At 42.9% G+C, this 17345-nt stretch overlaps 1 protein-coding gene and 1 non-coding gene across 2 annotated transcripts; one reads left to right on the top strand and one right to left on the bottom strand.

The window, feature by feature from the left end:
- Window positions 1-208: 208 nt before the first annotated feature.
- Window positions 209-410, bottom strand: LOC123568286 (small ribosomal subunit protein uS14-like). Its single transcript, XM_045368644.3, has one exon. The coding sequence runs from the start codon at window positions 377-379 to the stop codon at window positions 209-211; it is 171 nt and encodes a 56-aa protein (XP_045224579.2). The 5' UTR covers window positions 380-410.
- A 15557-nt stretch (window positions 411-15967) lies between these two features.
- On the top strand, window positions 15968-16074 carry LOC123568562 (U6 spliceosomal RNA). Its single transcript, XR_006691925.1, has one exon. It is a non-coding gene; the product is annotated as a U6 spliceosomal RNA (small nuclear RNA).
- Window positions 16075-17345: the final 1271 nt, after the last annotated feature.

Raw genomic sequence — 17345 nt, 5'->3', positions numbered from 1 at the left:
GGCTGGTGTTTTTGCCCACTTTTAAAATCCAGTTGTTCATTTTCTGATTGTTGAGTTTTCAGGGTTCTTTGTATAGCTTGGATAACAGTCCTTTATGAAACATATCTTTTTTGTTGTTGTAGTTTTTAAATATTTATTTTATGTACAAAGAGCAATCATGGTTTTTTATTGGGTGGATGCCTTGGATAATCCATTCAAGGAAGATCACTTAGTCCAACTTAATGAAATCTATATCCTTTGCATACCAATGGAAACACTGGAGGCACATATTGTGGCCATATTTCTGGATCAGACTGTGCAGGTCTGAGCAGATGCCATGAGAGCAAGAACCCTGGCTGAATTTTTGCAGGTGGCTCTGGTACAGCTGCTGGTGACCCATCTTGCTCTCAGAAGTGCAACGAGGTAAAAGGAAAGCCATGAAACATGTCTTTTGCAAATATTCTCTCCCAGTATGTGGCTCATCTTCTTGTTCTCTTGATGCCCTATTCTTTTCAATGGGTGCATAGCATTTCACTGGGTGCCTTATTTAACCAGTCCCCTCTTAATGAACATTCATTTTTTTTTTCCGGTTTTTACTATTAAATGTTACAATGGATAGCTTCTAATAATCACATTTGAATATCTGTGTAAATATGTATGTGGAATAAATTTCTTGGCCCTGTGCAATGACTCATGCCTGTAATTCCAGCACCTTGGGAGACAAAGGCAGGAGGATTGCTTGAGACCAGGAATTCAAGAGGAGTCTGAGCATAGTAGTGAGACCCTCTCTTTACAAAAATATATTTTAAATTAGCTGAGTGTGCTTAACAATGGGGATAATAAAAGAAGAAGAAGAAGAAAAAGAAGAAGAAGAAAAAGAAGAGGAAGAAGAGGAAAGAAGAAGGAAGAAGAAGAAAAAGAAGAAGAGGAAGAAGAGGAAAGAAGAAGGAAGAAGAAGAAGAAGAAAGAAGAAGAAGAAGAAGAAGAAGAAAGAAGAAGAAGAAGAAGAAGGAGAAGGAGAAGGAGAAGGAGAAGAAATAATTAGCTGAGCATGATGGTGCATGCTCTAGTACCAGCTACTCCAGAGGCTGAGGCAGGAGAATGGTTTGAGCTCAGAAGTTCCAGGCTGCAGTGAGTTATACTCATTCCACATGCCCCTGCACACCGGCCTGTGAATGTGAGACCTTATCTCTAAAAAAACAAAAAATAAATTGTTGTAGCCAACTTGTTTTCCAAAACAAAGTAGCACCTTCAAATATAATTGATAATTTATTATTTATTTCTGAGCACTTCTGTGAGGTGGATAGATAACACATTCCAGTTAATTTTCAAGATTAACAATAGGCTAGAGACCACTTGTACATTATTATATATTTCACTGTAACCTGAGACCCATAGTGGCTCAATCAAGAAATATTTATTAACTAGTCAACTGTGGACACAGCTTCTAAAACTTCCTATAATTTGTATTCAATAAAAAGTGGGCAACAGAGATCGCACCATTGCACTCCAGCCCAGGCAACAGAGTGTAACCCTGTCTCAAAAAAAAAAAAAAAAAAAAACTGGACTACAGATCCCATATAGAGTGATCATATAATTGCCTGGGTGCAGTGGCGCACACCTGTAATTCCATTACTTTGGGAGGCCGAGGCAGGCGGATCACCTGGGGTCAGGAGTTAGAGACCAGCCTGGCCAACATTGCAAAACCCCATCTCTACTAAAAATACAAAAATTAGCCAGGCATGGTGGCACATGCCTGTAATCCCAGCTACTCAGGAGGCTGAGATAGGAGAATCGCTTGAAACCAGGAGGCAGAGGTTGCAGTGAGCCAAGATTGTGCTATTGCACTCTAGCCTGGGTGACAGAGTGAGACTCTGTCACAAAAACAAAACAAAACAAAAAAACACAATGCACCAGCTCTGCTAAGGGACAGACTGGGACAGACTGCCTCCTCAAGTGGGTCCCTGACCCCAGTGCCTCCTGACTGGGAGACACCTCCCAACAGGGGTTGACAGACATTTCATACAGGAAAGCTCCGTCTGGCCTCAGGCCAGTGCCCCTCCAGAAGAAAATACTTCTGGAGGAAGGTGCAGTCAGCAATCTTTGCTGTTCTGCAGCCTCCAGTGGTGACACCCAGGTGAACAGGGTCTGGACTGGACCTCTAGCAAACTGTAGCAGACCTGCAGAACAGGGGCCTGACTATTAGAAGAAAAACTAACAAACAGAAAGCACAACACCAACATCAACAAAAAAGACCCTCACACGAAAACCCCATCCAAAGGTCATCAGCCTCAAAGATCAAAGGTAGATAAATCCACGAAGATGAGGAAAAACCAGCCCCAAAACGCTGAAAATTCCAAAAACCAGAATGCCTCTTCTCCAAATGATCGCAACTCCTCTCCTCTCTAGCAAGGGCACAAAACTGGACCAAGAATGAGATTGACAAATTGATAGAAGTAGGCATCAGAAGGTTGGTAATAACAAACTCCTCTGAGCTAAAGGAGCATATTCTAACCCAATGCAAGGAAGCTAAGAACCTTGATAAAAGGTTACAGGAACTGCTAACTAGAATAACCAGTTTAGAGAAGAACATAAATGACCTTATGGAGCTGGAAAACACAGCATGAGAACTTCATGAAGTATACACAAATATCAATAGCCGACTTGATCAAGTGGAAGAAAGGATATCAGAGATTGAAGCTCACCTTACTGAAATAAGGTGTGAAGACAAGATTAGAGAAAAAAGAATGAAAAGGAATGAACAAAGCCTCCAAGCAATATGGAACTATGTGAAAAAACCAAACCTGCGATTGACTGGGGTACCTGAAAGTGAAGGGAAGAATGGAGCCAAGTTGGAAAACACACTTCAGGATATTATCCAGGAGAACTTCCCCAGCCTAGCAAGACAGGCCAACATTCAAATTCAGGAAATACAGAAACATCACTAAGATACTCCTGAAGAAGAGCAACCCCAAGACACGCAATAGTCAGATTCTCCAAGGTTGAAATGAAGGAAAAAATGTTAAGGGCAGCCAGAAAAGTCAGGTTACCTACAAAGGGAAGCCCATCAGACTAACAGCAGATCTCTCTGCAGAAACCCTACAAGCCAGAAGAGAGTGGGGGCCAATATTCAAGATTCCTAAAGAAAAGAATTTTCAGGCTGGGTGCAGTGGCTCATGTCTGTAATCCCAGTACTTTGGGAGGCCGAGGTGGGTGTATTATGAGGTCACAAGTTTGAGACCAGCCTGGCCAAGATGGTGAAACTCCTTCTCTACTAAAGATAAAAAAATAGCCATACTGCCTAAAGTAATTTATAGATTCAATGCTATTCCCATCAAGCTACCATTGACTTTCCTTGCAGAATTAGAAAAAACTACTTTAAATTTCATATGGAACCAAAAAAGAACCTGTATAGCCAAGACAATTCTAAGCAAAAAGAACAAAGCTGGAGGCATCATGTTACCTGACTTCAAACTATACTATAAGGCTACAGTAACCAAAACAGCATGGTACTGATACCAAAACAGATATATAGACCAATGGAAAAAAACACAGACCTCAGAAATAACACCACATATCTGCAACCATCTGATCTTTGACAAACCTAACAAAAACAAGCAATGGGGGAAAGAGTCCCTGTTTAAGAAATGGTGCTGTGAAAATTGGCTAGCCATATGCAGAAAACAGAAACTGGACCTCTTCCTTACACTTTATACAAAAATTAACTCAAGATGGATTAAAGACTTAAATGTAAAACCCAAAACCATAAAAACCCTAGAAGAAAACCTAGGCAATACCATTCAGGGCACAGGCATGGGCAAAGACTTCATGATTAAAACATCAAAAGCAATTGCAACAGAAGCTAAAATTGACAAAGGAGTCTAATTAAACTAAAGAGGTTCTGCACAACAAAGAAACTATCATCAGAGTGAACAGGCAACCTATAGAATGGGATAAATTTTTGCAATCTACCTATCTGACAAAGGTCCAATATCCAGACTCTACAAGGAACTTAAACAAATTTACAAGAAAAAAACCTTATCAAAAAGTAGGCGAAGGATATGAAGAGACACTTCTCAAAAGAAGACATTTATGCAGCCACAAACATGTGAAAAAAAGTTCATCATCACTGGTCATTAGAGAAATGCAGAGAAATGCAAATCAAAACCACAATGAGATGCCATCTCATGCCAGTTAGAATGGTGATTATTAAAAAGTCAGTAAACAAGTGGGAGTTGAGCAATGAGAACACATGGTCACAGGGAGGGGAACACCACACACAGGTTGGAGGGTAGGGAGCAAGGGGAGGGAGAGCATTAAGACAAATACCTAATGTATGCAGGGCTTTAAACCTAGAGGATGGCTTGACAGGTGCAGCAAACCACCATGGCACATGTACACCTATGTAACAAACCTGTACATTCTGTACTTGTATCCCAGAACTTAAAGTAAAATAAAGAAACAAACAAACAAACAAAAGAGTGATCATACAATTTCTCATCCAAACATTTAAAAAGCAGGTAACACATAACAGGGTCTTTCCCAAACAAAACAGGACTTATGGTTACCTTATATACTTTTTAGAGATAGGGTCTTGTTCTGTCACCCAGACTGGAGTTCAGGGGCACAGTCAGAGCTCACTGCAACCTCCACCTCTTGGGCTCAAGTGATCCTCCCACCTCAGTCTCCTGAGTAAATAGGATTACAGGTGTGCACCACCAAACCTGGATAATTTTTCTTGCTTTTGTAGAGACAGGGTCTTGCCATGTTGTATGGGCTGATCTCAAACTCCCAGGTTTAAGCAATCCCCCCGTCTCAGCTTCCCAAAATGCTGGGATTACAAGCTTGAGCCACTGTACCTGGCCAAGGATGTATTTTTAAGTGAAAAAAGAAGCAAAGTTCAAAAGTTTTTAAGATGGTATTTTCTGTGTAAAAATGAGGAGAACTTTGCTTACATCTGCATAAAGGAACTGTGGAAGCACACTCCAAAGAAACAAGGTAGAGTGGGAAATAGTGGGAAATCTTTTTTTTTTTTTTCTTTTTTGAGATGGAATCACCCTCTATCACCCAGGCTGGAGTGCGGTGGCACGATCTTGGCTCACTGCAACCTCTTCTTCCTGGGTTCAAGCAATTCTCCTGCCTCAGCCTCCTGAGTAGCTGGGACTACAGGCACCTGCCACCAGTCCGGGCTAATTTTTGTATTTTAGTAGACACAGGGTCTTATCATGTTGGCCAGGCTGGTCTCAAACTCCTGAGCTCAAGCAATCTGAACATCTTGGCCTCCCAAAGTGCTGGGATTACAGGCCTGGTTGGAAATTTATGTATTTTGTTTTAGTTTTATTTTTTGAGACGGAGTCTTGCTCTGTTGCCCAGGCAGGAGTGCAGTGGCATGATCTCGGCTCACTCCAACCTCTGCCTCTCAGGTTCAAGCAATTCTCAGGCCTCAGCCTCCCCAGTAGCTAGGATTACAAGCATGCGCACCACGCCCACCTAAAGTTTGTATTTTTTGTAGAGGCAGGGTTTTACCATGTTGGCCAGACTTGTCTTGAACTCCTGACCTCAAGTGATCCACCCTCCTTGGCCTTCCACAGTGTTGGGATTACAGGCGTGAGCCATCGTGCCTGGCCTTATGTATTTTAGATTGTGAATGTATTATGTTGGATGAAAAAATTAATAGAGAAACTCTACAAAGACAAGATTGAGGGGGATATCAAGGAATGACTGCTTAAAAAATAGCTGAGCATCGTGGTGCACACCTGTAATTCCAGCTACTTGGGAGGCTGAGGCGGGAGGATTGCTTGAGCCAATGAGTTTGAGGCTGCAGTGAGCTATGATAGTGCCTCTGCACTCCAGCCTGGTTGACAGAGCAGGACCTCATCTCTTAAAATGAATAAATAAATAAAAATAAGCAACAAAAAAATGAGTACCAGGATTCCAGTTGGGGTGATAAAAAAATTTCTGGAACTAGATAGTGATGGTTGGACAACACTGTATTTAAAGCCACTAAGTTGTACACTTTAAAATGGCAAACTCTATTTTATGTACATTTTGCCACAATAATAATACTAAAAATAATAATTAAAAATAAGTGCACAAAGGGCCGGTCACCATGGTTCATACCTGTAATCCCAGCACTTTTAGAGGCCAAGGCAGGCAGATCACCTGAGGCCAGGAGCTCAATACCAGGCTGGCCAACATGGTGAAACTCTGTCTCTGCTAAAAATACAAAAAATTAGCCAGGCCTGGTGGTGCATGCCTGTGATCCCAGCTACTTGGGAGGTTGAGGCATGAGAATCACTTGAGCTTGGGAGGCAGAGGTTGCAGTGAGCAGAGATCACACCATTGACTCCAGCTTGGGTGACAGAGGGACACGCTGCCTCAAAAAACAATAAAAAGTAATAATAAAAATAAGTGCACCAAACATACATACACATACAAAAATATGGTTTTGTTATCTTCAGACAGAAAGAATCCATCCTAGCCTAATCTATTATTTTGTAAATACCTCACTAATAGATTAAGGTGTGTCCACAAATCTCTTAAGAGAGCAGCCAGGTTAAATTAGCTAGTATAGATAAAACTTAGTATTAGAAACATTCACAAGGGCTGGGCACAGTGGCTGATATCTGTAATCCCAGCAGTTTGGGAGGCTGAGGCAGGCAGATGGCTTAAGCCCAGGAGGTCTGAGGCCACAGTGAGCCACTGCCCTCTAGCCTGGGCAACAAACGGAGAGCCTGCCTTATCCGCCACTCCCCACCCCCCAAAAAAGAAAAAAAAAATCCACAGGTATATGACAAATGTAAACAGAAGTTTCAAGGTTTATATAGAACCTTAAAAAAAAAAAAAAGACTATGCAAGAGTCAGAATTTACCAGTTCTATTTGTACAGAAGAGGAAAGAAGTCATCGAAATGGAAATAGATCATGGCTGGGTCTGGTGGCTCACACCTGTAATCTCAGTACTTTGGGAGGCTAAGGCAGGTGGATGACTTGAGGCCAGGAGTTTGAGACCATCCTGGCCAACATGGTGAAACCTCGTCTCTACTAAAAATGTAAAAAACAAAAATAGATCCTGGTAGAAAAAGATAAAATTGTAGGCTATATTTATGTGACAGGATAGTTTTTTGTGATGTTAATTTATTAACTGGAGCAGTGTGGTTTGCTCATTACAGTATTTCTCAGCCCCCACACAACCCCACTTACCCCACTCTACACGGGTCCCTTGTGTCCAGGTCTTTTGTAATTCCCTTCCTAGGAATTTTGTAAGAGGGAAAGCCAATAGCTGCTTAAAGCCAAGTGCTCTTCTGCTCTTTTGCGGAAGTGTAAAACCAGTGGAGAAAGGGAGGGAAGAAAGAGAGAGGTATCTGCCTGGGAGACGAATGGAGTAGGAGTGGGGAAGACAAGGAAGGGTCTTGGATCTCATGAACTTTATTATTATTTTGGGGGCCCAGGGAGGGGTAAAGACTTTAGAGAGGATTGGGGTGTTTAGGACCTCATGGTGTTCTGCTTGGGCAAAAAAGCCTACACCCCACAGAGTAGAGTACTATTGAGTGGTAGGGACCACGTGGCCTGAGGCTGGGAGTTTTGGGCATTACAAGCTAGAAATGTGAGCTCTTCTCCTGGTACCCCAGGTACCACATAAGGTGCCCTCGACAGTGATTACTAAATTCCTGTCACTTTAGTTGGATGGGAGCCCAAATTTGGGAATAAAAGTAATATTTTCTATTTTACGTATGTGCTAATATTCATACTCAATATATTCGTTTCCTATAAATACCTTTTTGGAAATTTGATTGTAATAGGCAGAATAATGGCCTCCCAAAGAGGTTCCTAGAATATGTAGATATGCTACTTTACATGGTATTATAAATAAAGTTTCGGTGCCACAAAAGAAATAGCACTCGAATATAAAATTTTATTTTTAATTCTCAGCAAGGCAATGTACTTCTACAGAAGGGTGCACCCTTACAGATGGAGCAATGGTGAGCGCACACTTGGACAAGGGAGAGGAAGGGGTTCTTATCCCTGATGCACGTGGTGGCCCCTGCTGCTGTGTTGTTCCCCTATTGGCTAGGGTTAGACAGCACAGGCTAAACTAATTCCGACTGGCTAATTTAAAGAGAGTGGCGGGGTGAGTGGATTGGTGGGAAAAATGGTTATGGCAGAAGAGGAAATTGGAACGAGTCAGGGTGGAGAATGAGTCAGGGCGGAGCAGGTAATCAGAATGAGTCAGGGTGGAGCAGGTAATCCAAAAAGGTTGCTTTATGAGGAAGTTAAGTTTAAAAGTAGAAAGCAAAGAATTGAAAATACTGACATATCAATTCTTCGAAGAGATATTTAGAACTCATATCTAACAATGGTAAAGAGATTTTACAGACGGGTTTAAGAACCTTAGTGGTCTTAATGGGGAGATATGGTTCAAAGGGTACAAAGCTGCAGTTATATGGGATGATAAATCTAGAGATCTAATATACAGCATGAAGACTGTAGTAAATAATATTGTATACTGGAAGGCTGGTAAGCGATAGATTTTAGGTGACCTTACCACACACACACACACACAAAGGTAGGTATGTGAGATGACGAATATGTTCATCAGCTTGACTACTGTAATCTTTTTTATTATGTATATGTATATCGAAACATCATGTTGTACATCATAAATACATGCAATAAAAATAAATATTAACGGCTGGGTGTGGTGGCTCATCCTGGCACTTTGGGAGGCTGAGTGGGGAGGATCACTTGAGCTCAGGAAGTTCAAGACCAGCCTGGGCAACACAGCAAAATCTTGTCTCTACCAAAATTTTTAACAATTAGCTGGGTGTGTGCCTGTAGTCCCAGCTATTCTGAAGGTTGAGGTGGAAGGAATGCTTGAGAGCCCAGGAAATCGAGGCTGCAGTCAACTATGATGGTGCCATTACACTCCAGCCTAGACAACAGAGCCAGACCCTGCCTTTCCGCAATCTCCCTCAACCCGCCAAATATATATATAAACAAAGGCTGGGCACGGTGGCTTATGCCCGTAATCCCAGCACTTTGGGAGGCAGAGGCGAGTGGATCATCTGAGGTCAGGAGCTCAAGACCAGCCTGGCCAACATGGGGAAACCCCATCTCTACTGAAAATACAAAAAAATTAGCCGGGCGCGGTGGTGTGTGCACCTGCAATCCCAGATGCTCTGGAGGCTGAGGCACAAGAAACGCTTGAACCCAGGAGGTGGAGGTTGCAGTGAGCTGATATCGCACGATTGCACTCCAGTCTGGGTAACAAGGTGAGACTCTGTCTCAAAAAACAAAAACAAAGCAAAATAATAAGTAAGAGCAGTGGGCTTAAGCCTGTAGTTCCAGCTACTTGAGAGGCTGAAGCAGGAGGATCCCTTGAGCCCAGGAGTTTGAGACTAACCTGGGCAACATAATGAGACTCATCTCTAAAACAAAAAAAGTTAAAATTAATAAATAAAGGCAAGTATGTGTCTGTGGATTCATATGTATATGATTCATATATGTGTGGATTCATATATACATATATCTATATATATACACATATATATATGAATTCAAGATGGGGAGGGGATTATCCTATATCATTCCAGTAAGAATAATTTAATAACAAGGGTTTTGTTTGTTTGTTTGTTTTAAGATAGGGTCTTGTTCTGTTGCCCAGGCTGGAGTTCAGTGGCATGATCTTGGCTCACTGCAACCTCCGCCTCTCGGGTTCAAGTGATTCTCCTGCCTCAGCTTCCCAAGTAGCTTGGACTACAGGTGTGTGCCACCACACCCAGCAAATTTTTCTATTTTTAGTAGAGATGGGGTTTCACCATGTTGGCCAGGCTGGTCTTGAACTCCTGAACTCAAGTAATCCACCCGCCTCCGCCTCCCACAGTACTGGGATTACAGGTGTGAGCCACCACACCTGGCCATAACAAGGGTTTTTAAAAGTGGGCGAATTAAGTTACAGTGGAGATCGGAGAGATGTGATGTATAATAAGAAGGACTCAAGGCTGGCTTTGAAGATAGGGGAAGAGACCATGAGCTATGGAGTGTGAGGGCCTGAGAAGCTGGGAAAGAAAGAAGCTGAGAGCCTCCAGAAAGGAACACAGCCCTACCAACATCTTGATTTTAGTCCAGTGAGACTAAAATCAGACTTCTAACCTACATGACTATATGAGAGTAAATTTATCCAGGCTTGCGAGGTCTGAGGAAAACAAGAAGAAGAAAAAAGTAAATTTGTTTGTTGTTAGCCACTAAGGTTATAGTAATTTGTTACAGCAGCAATAGATCACGGGCACATGGTTATGGAGCCAATTCCTTTCTACCTTCTTGTCTCTGCTTACTAGAAACGTCTTTACCTGCAATTTGGTTTTCATTAGAAGGATAGTAGCGTATATAAATGGCTACTCCCACTGCAAAATAAGAACATATTCTGGTTTGTAAATCATCCTTGGGAGGTTTTGGTTAACATGATTCAGTCCCTTAAGTCTGAGCATGGTGTTATTTCTGGAAATTGTAAGATGCCACTGAGGTAATGGGAATGTACCAAATTGAATTTCTGACCCTGCCGGGTGGGACGTTGACCTGTCTTGTGAAGATCAGCTAGCTGGTTCGTTCTACCTTCAGCAATGACATTTTCTACTTGCGAATACCAAATGCCAGACGAACACATGTAAAGGATATTAACAATACAAGCCAGAAAAATGGTAAGGGCCAAATAAAAGTGCAGAGTAAAAGCTATTCAGAGAAATTTGAAGGAGAGCTCCCAAAGTCTTCTGTTAGGACCTGAGGAGTTTGCAAGGGAAGGAGGACTTGAATTAGGCGTTTACACGAGTAAAACACCAGAGGCAAATGCAGTTAAAGCAGAAGAGATTAATAAAAGATTGGAAGGGCAGATGGAAATTATCTCCTGTGGGAATGTGATGGTTGACGAATTTGGATTGGGCAACCAGGAGCTAACAAAGGTTTTAGGGAAGGATCACGATGAAAACAGTTTGGGGAGATATTCACCTAAATCTATGGGGTTACAGTTTTGTGAACTAGGCTAGCACTTAAATACAGTCTGAATTCAAACATGAAATGCAAAAAGACAACAGGGATTATCTGGGGGAATGAAAGACATACTTTCGGTCTTTATTGCTCAAACTGTGTCATGGCTAGATATTCCTCTCAATTTGTGTTGAATAGATAGGATTTCTGTCACATTACAGTGTGAAGAGCATGACAGCAAACAGTGCCCTCTGAAAAGGAAAATCTTTTAGCTTGAGTCTATTTATTTTATTTATTTATTTATTTATTTATTTATTTATTTTTTGAGACAGAGTCTCACTTTGTCACCCAGGCTGGAATGCAATGGCGTGATCTCAGCTTACTACAACTGCCACCTCCCAGGTTCAAGCAATTCTCCTGCCTCAGCCTCCTGAGTGGCTGGGACTACAGGAGTGCACCACCACATCTGGCTAATTTTTGTATTTTTAGTAGAGACAGGATTTTGCCATGTTGGCCAGGCTGGTCTCGAACTCCTGACCTCAGGTGATCCACCCACCTCGGCCTCCCAAAGTGCTGGGATTACAGGCTTGAGCCACCGCACCCGGAATTTTTTTTTTTTTTTAATTTAAATTTAAAGGTTAAGGATGCGCCGTGACATAGTCTCAGGAGGTTCTGATGACCTGTGCTGAGCCAATTCTAAAAGGAGCTCAAATTCTGAGGCCTGCAGGTTTACTTATTCCAGTGCTTCAGAGGCTAAAGTCCCTCTGGATTCTTAGCTGCACAAAAATATATCTTTTGAAATTGAGCAAATTTGTAGAAAAATCTTGTGCTGAGTGGTAGTCTCTAAATTATTTATGACTCCAAATTTTCCACCGGTCTTGATTGTGGTCTGACCACAGATTTTATTTTATCTACTCGTTATTTATTTATTTATTTTTTTGGAGATGGAGTTTCACTCTTGTTGCCCAGGCTGGAGTGCAATGGTGCAATCTCGGCTCACCGCAACCTCCGCCTCCCAGGTTCAAGTGATTCTCCTGCCTCAGCCTCCCGAGTAGCTGGGATTATAGGCATGTGCTACCACACCCAGCTAATTTTTTTTTTTTTTTTTTTTTTTTTTTTTTTTTTTAAGACAGAGTTTCGCTCTGTTGCCCAGGCTGGAGTGCAGTGGCGCCATCTCGGCTCATTGCAAGCTCTACCTACCGGTTCACTCCATTCTCCTGCCTCAGCCTCCCGAGTAGCTGGGACTACAGGCGCCCGCCACCTTGCCCAGCTAGTTTTTTTGTATTTTTAGTAGAGACGGGGTTTCACCATGTTAGCCAGGATGGTCTCGATCTCCTGACCTCGTGATCCACCTGCCTCAGCCTCCCAAAGTGCTGGGATTACAGGCGTAAGCCACCGTGCCCGGCCAAAAAAATTTTTTTTTTTTTTTTTGAGACGGAGTCTCACTCTATCACCAGGCTGGAGTGCAGTGGCACCATCTTGGCTTACTGCAACCTCCGCCTCCCGGGTTCAAGCGATTCTCCTGCCTCAGCCTCCTGAGTAGCTGGGACTATAGGGGCATACCACTACACCCAGCTAATTTTTGTATTTTTGGTAGAGATAGGGTTTTGGGCAGGATGGTCTCGATCTCCTGACCTCCTGATCTGCCTGCCTCAGCTTCCCAAAGTGCTGGGATTACAGGCGTAAGCCACCATGCCCGGCCAGCTAATTTTTGTATTATTAGTAGAGACAGGATTTCACCATGTTGGCCAGGCTGGTCTCGAACTCCTGACCTCAGATGATCCACCACCTCTACCTCCCAAAGTGTTGGGATTACAGGCATGAGCTACGGTGCCCGACCAAAATTTATATGTATTAAGATACTACATATACTTAAAAAAAATAGGTATGTAGTGTCCCACATAGCTGAGGCACCACAGTTTGCTTAGTTATCCCTTATTGTAGGCCGTTTGTTTGTTGGTTCATTCATTCATCCATTCGTGGTAAAACTACCCAGGCTTTGTGCTCATTCTCAGCATGTGGACATAGAAGTTATAGCTCTTGCTCTCAAGGAATATATAGTCTAGGAGAGACAGATGTGGAAAACAAGTATAGTACAGTTATATATAATCGAGATGAACCTCAGTGTTCCAGGAATATCTACCATGCCCCAGTTCTTCCTGAGATATTACACATTCCCCACCTCACTGACAGTGGCAGTGAGCCCGGGACTAGGTTCCTTTCCCAGGGGGCTGTGAGCATCAAGGCTATGGGGAGGAGCGCTGGCACTGTTAGGCAGAGGCTGCATTTGACACTTTTGGAGGGTAACCAAGGGTGATGGTGCGGAATCTCCTATGACCAGGGGTCTCCTAGTGCACTGACGCTGCTGCAAATCAGGGGCAGCTGGAATTTGGCTGACTAGTGAATAGGCGCTGAGTTCTGAGAGGAGGTTCTAGTAATCCCCTAGGCCAGCCTCCAATCAGCTGTGAAGGTGGTGGGGAGAAAAGGAGGCCAGATCACTCCAGGCCCGAACAGGGCTGTCAAGGGCAACAGGAGATACGGTATGGCAGGCATGATAGATATCTTCTGGGTGGCTGAGTGATGAATAGTTGGAGGTGGGAATGAAGATGAATTTTGGTATTTTCTTAGAATGAAAGACAGCTGAGAATCTACATAGATAGGGTTGCCTAAAATACAAGACACTTGGTTATATTTGAATTCCAGGTAAATAACAAATAAATTTTTTAGGCTGGTGCAGTGGCTCATGCCTGTAATCCCAGCACTTTGGGAGGCGAGACGGGTGGATCACTTGAGGTCAGGAGTTTAAGACCAGCCTGGCCAACGTGGTGAAACCTTGTATCTACTAAAAATACAAAAATTAGTTGGGTTTGGTGGTGCACACCTATAATCCCAGCTACTTGTGAGGCTGAGGCACAAATATTGCTCGAACCTGGGAGGTAGAAGTTGCAGTGAGCTGAGATCATGCTACTGCACTCCAGTCTGGGCAAAATAGTGAGACTCTGTCTCAAACAACAACACAACAAATATACAAAAACCAAATAATTATTTCAATATACTTATGTCTCAAATATTGCAATTGATATAGGGTTGCTGAATCTGGCATTCTTATTTAGATGCAGACAGGAAGATAGGAAAAAGGCATGTTGTGGACGTGGGGGTGAGTGAATAAGGAGGGGACTTAGTTCTGAAGAAGTAACCTTGAACAGGAGTACCCCATTTTATTTTTATTTGTTTTTTTGAGATAGGATCTTGTTCTGTTACCTGGGCTGAAGTGCAGTGGCACGATCATGGCTCTCTGCAGCCACAACCTCCTGGGTTTAAGCAGTCCTCCTAACTTCAGCCTCCCGAGTAGCTGGGACTATAGGCATGTGCCACCATGCTAGCCCAGCTAATTTTTTATTTTATTTTTTTTGACACAGGTTCTCACTCTGTCACCTAGGCTGGAGTGCAGTGGCGAGATTTTGTCTCACTGCAGTGCTGACCTCCTGGGCTCAAGCGATCCTCCTGCCTCAGCTCCCCAAGTAGCTGGGACTACAGGCATACACCATCACACCCAGCTATTTTTGTATTTTGGTAGAGACAGGTTTTCACCATGTTGCCCAAGCTCTTTAAAATAGAAGAGATGGGACTGGGCATGGTGGCTCATGCCTGTAATCCCAGCACTTTGGGAGGCTGAGGTGGGTAAATCACCTGATGCCAGGAGTTCAAGACCAGCCTGGCCAACATGGTGAAACTCCGTCTCTACTAAACATACAAAAATTAGCTGGGTGTGGTGGCAAGTGCCTGTAATCCCAGTTACCGGGGAGGCTGAGGCAGGAGAATAAGTTGAACCTGGGAGGCGAAGGTAGCAGTGAGCTGAGAGTGAGCCATTGCACTCCAGCCTGGGTGACAAGAGCGAAATTTCACCTCGAAAAAAAGAAGAAGAAAATATTATATATTTAATGGCATTGTATGGTACCCACTGTTTTTTCATTTTACAATATGTCCTGAATATTTTCTGGGTCACTCACCAGTCTACTGATATCTTAATGGCTACATGTTACATTGATGCACTGAAATTTAAAAAAATCCTTTATAGAATAGTTGTTTCTTCTTCATGGAGTTTTAAGATACAAATTAATCACACAATACTTAGAGGTGATCTATATTTACTAAAACCCCATTTTTAAAAAAAAATTCAAAAGCAGTATTTTGAAAAATAGGATAAAATAATCTTATTGCCCTAACACGATTAATCCTCCGGCAATGTAGCGCGCGCTCTCTCTCTCTCTCTGTGTGTGTGTGTGTGTGTGTCTATGTGTCTGTGTGTGTGTGTTTGTATTTAGGTTAGATCTAGTTGCTAATGCAGTTGAATTATGTTACCTGGATACCTCTTGGAGAACCTGAGGTCATTTTGGCCTGATGCATTAATATTTAACAAGCCTGTGATTGATGGATTGATGCTAGCAAAATTAATTCAATCCACCTAGGTTTCTATCTGTTGGTAAAACAGCAAGGCCATCCAGGGGTCAGAAAACAAGGGCTTCTGGGAGGAAACAATTGAAAGTGGTTGTGACCTCTAGAATCTGGAACTGGGTACCAGCTCCTCCATTGACCTTCTTTCACCTTTGTTCTCAGAAAAATGTCTCTTGATTGGCTGCTGATGGGTGGGGCTGCCTCCATCCCTCATCTTTATAACTAAAGTCTTGAACACTCAGTAAATTAATAGACTGGCAGAGAAAACCCCTTTTTAGTTAGGCAGTACTGTAGTTTGAAAACTCTGGTCTGAGACATGGTGTTCAGTATGCATTGCAGATCATTAGTGTATCAGATATATGGATTGACTGAATATTCTGCCGAATTGACTAAACTGGTCTGTCATTCCCCAGTGACGTGGGGCCACTGTTCGTCTCTCACCTCTTCACCTTTGGGTTCTGTTAAAGGAGGGTATCCTGGCAGCATTCCCCATGCCACAGATGGGTGGGTCTGCAATCCATGGATCTCTTTTTGTCGTAAAAAACATCAGCTCTGGTGCTCGCTTTGGCAGCACATATACTAAAATTGGAACGATGCAAAGAAGATTAGCATGGCCCCTGCACAAGGATGACATGCAAATTCATGAAGCGTTCCGTATTTTTCCAATTAGAAACAACTGGCCGGGCGCGATGGCTCACGCCTATAATCCTAACACTTTGGAAGGCCGAGGCGGGTGGATCACTTGAGGCCAGGAGTTCAAGACTACCCTGGCCAACATGGTGAAACCCCTACCTCTTCTTAAAATACAAAAAAAAAAAAAAAAAAAAAAAAGAAATAGCCAGGCTTGGTGGTGGGTGCCTGTAATCCCAGCTACTCAGGAGGCTGAGGCAGGAGGATCACACCACTGCACTCCAGCCTGGGCAACAGAGGGAGACTCCATCTAAAAAGAAAAAAATTAGAAACAAACAAGCCATATCAACTCTGGGATGTGGGCCACACCTTAATTGACATCAGCCACATTATTTCGTTCCCATAAAGATGGTTCAGAACAGAGATATTGGCCAGGCATGGTGGCTTATACCTGTAATCCTATCACTTTGTGGGGCCAAGGCGGGTAGATGACTTGAGCCTAGGAGTTCAAGATCAGCCCGGGCAATGTGGTGAAACCCTGTCTCTAATAAAAATACAAAATATTAGCCAGGTGTAGTGGCGTGTACCTGTATTCCCAAATACTTGGGAGGCTGAAGTGGGAGGATCACTTGAGCTTGAGGAGGTGGAGGTTGCAGTGAGCTGAGATCGTGCCACTGCACTCCATCCTGGGTGACAGAGTGAGACCTTGTCTCAGAGAAAAAAAAAAAAAGTATTCTTGGAAAAGCTAACATGAGAAAGTCTTAATGGGAGAGGACACGTGTAAATGTAGTCAATCAGTAATCCTTCTACAGTATTTGATATGTCTAATCCTTACTAAAATATCATGAACCAATTGTAAATCTACATTTTAAGAAAGATTTGGAGAGCTCAGAGAAGTCAGAATGATTGAACAGGTGCTATATTGGTATATGAGAGAAGGTTAAAGGTTGGTGCTGTTCCGCCGGTAAAAGGGAAGGCTGGGAGCCAGGGGTGGGGGTGGTGGGGGTTGCAGGGGGGCGGGTGGTGGTCACAAATAACTTTAAGCATTTGGAAGGTTAAAATAGGGCGCCTTCAAGAATTTGGAAGGTTAAAATAAAATAAAAAAACAAGTAAAACTTTTTGTTTGTTTTTTAGAGACAGGGTTTCACTGTGTTGCCCAGGCTGGAATGCAGTGGCTATTCACAGGCATGGTCATAGAGCACAGCCCCAAATTCCTGGGCCCAAGCAACCCTCCTGCCTTAGCCTTCCAAAGCTTTTGCTGGGATTAAAGGTGTGAGCCACTGGGCTCAGCCTAATGTTATGA

This window comes from Macaca fascicularis, chromosome 13 (assembly GCF_037993035.2).
Source record: "Macaca fascicularis isolate 582-1 chromosome 13, T2T-MFA8v1.1".
Lineage (NCBI taxonomy): Eukaryota > Metazoa > Chordata > Mammalia > Primates > Cercopithecidae > Macaca > Macaca fascicularis.
Note: the sequence above shows the minus strand (reverse complement) of the source record. Positions and strands in the feature narration are given on the sequence as shown.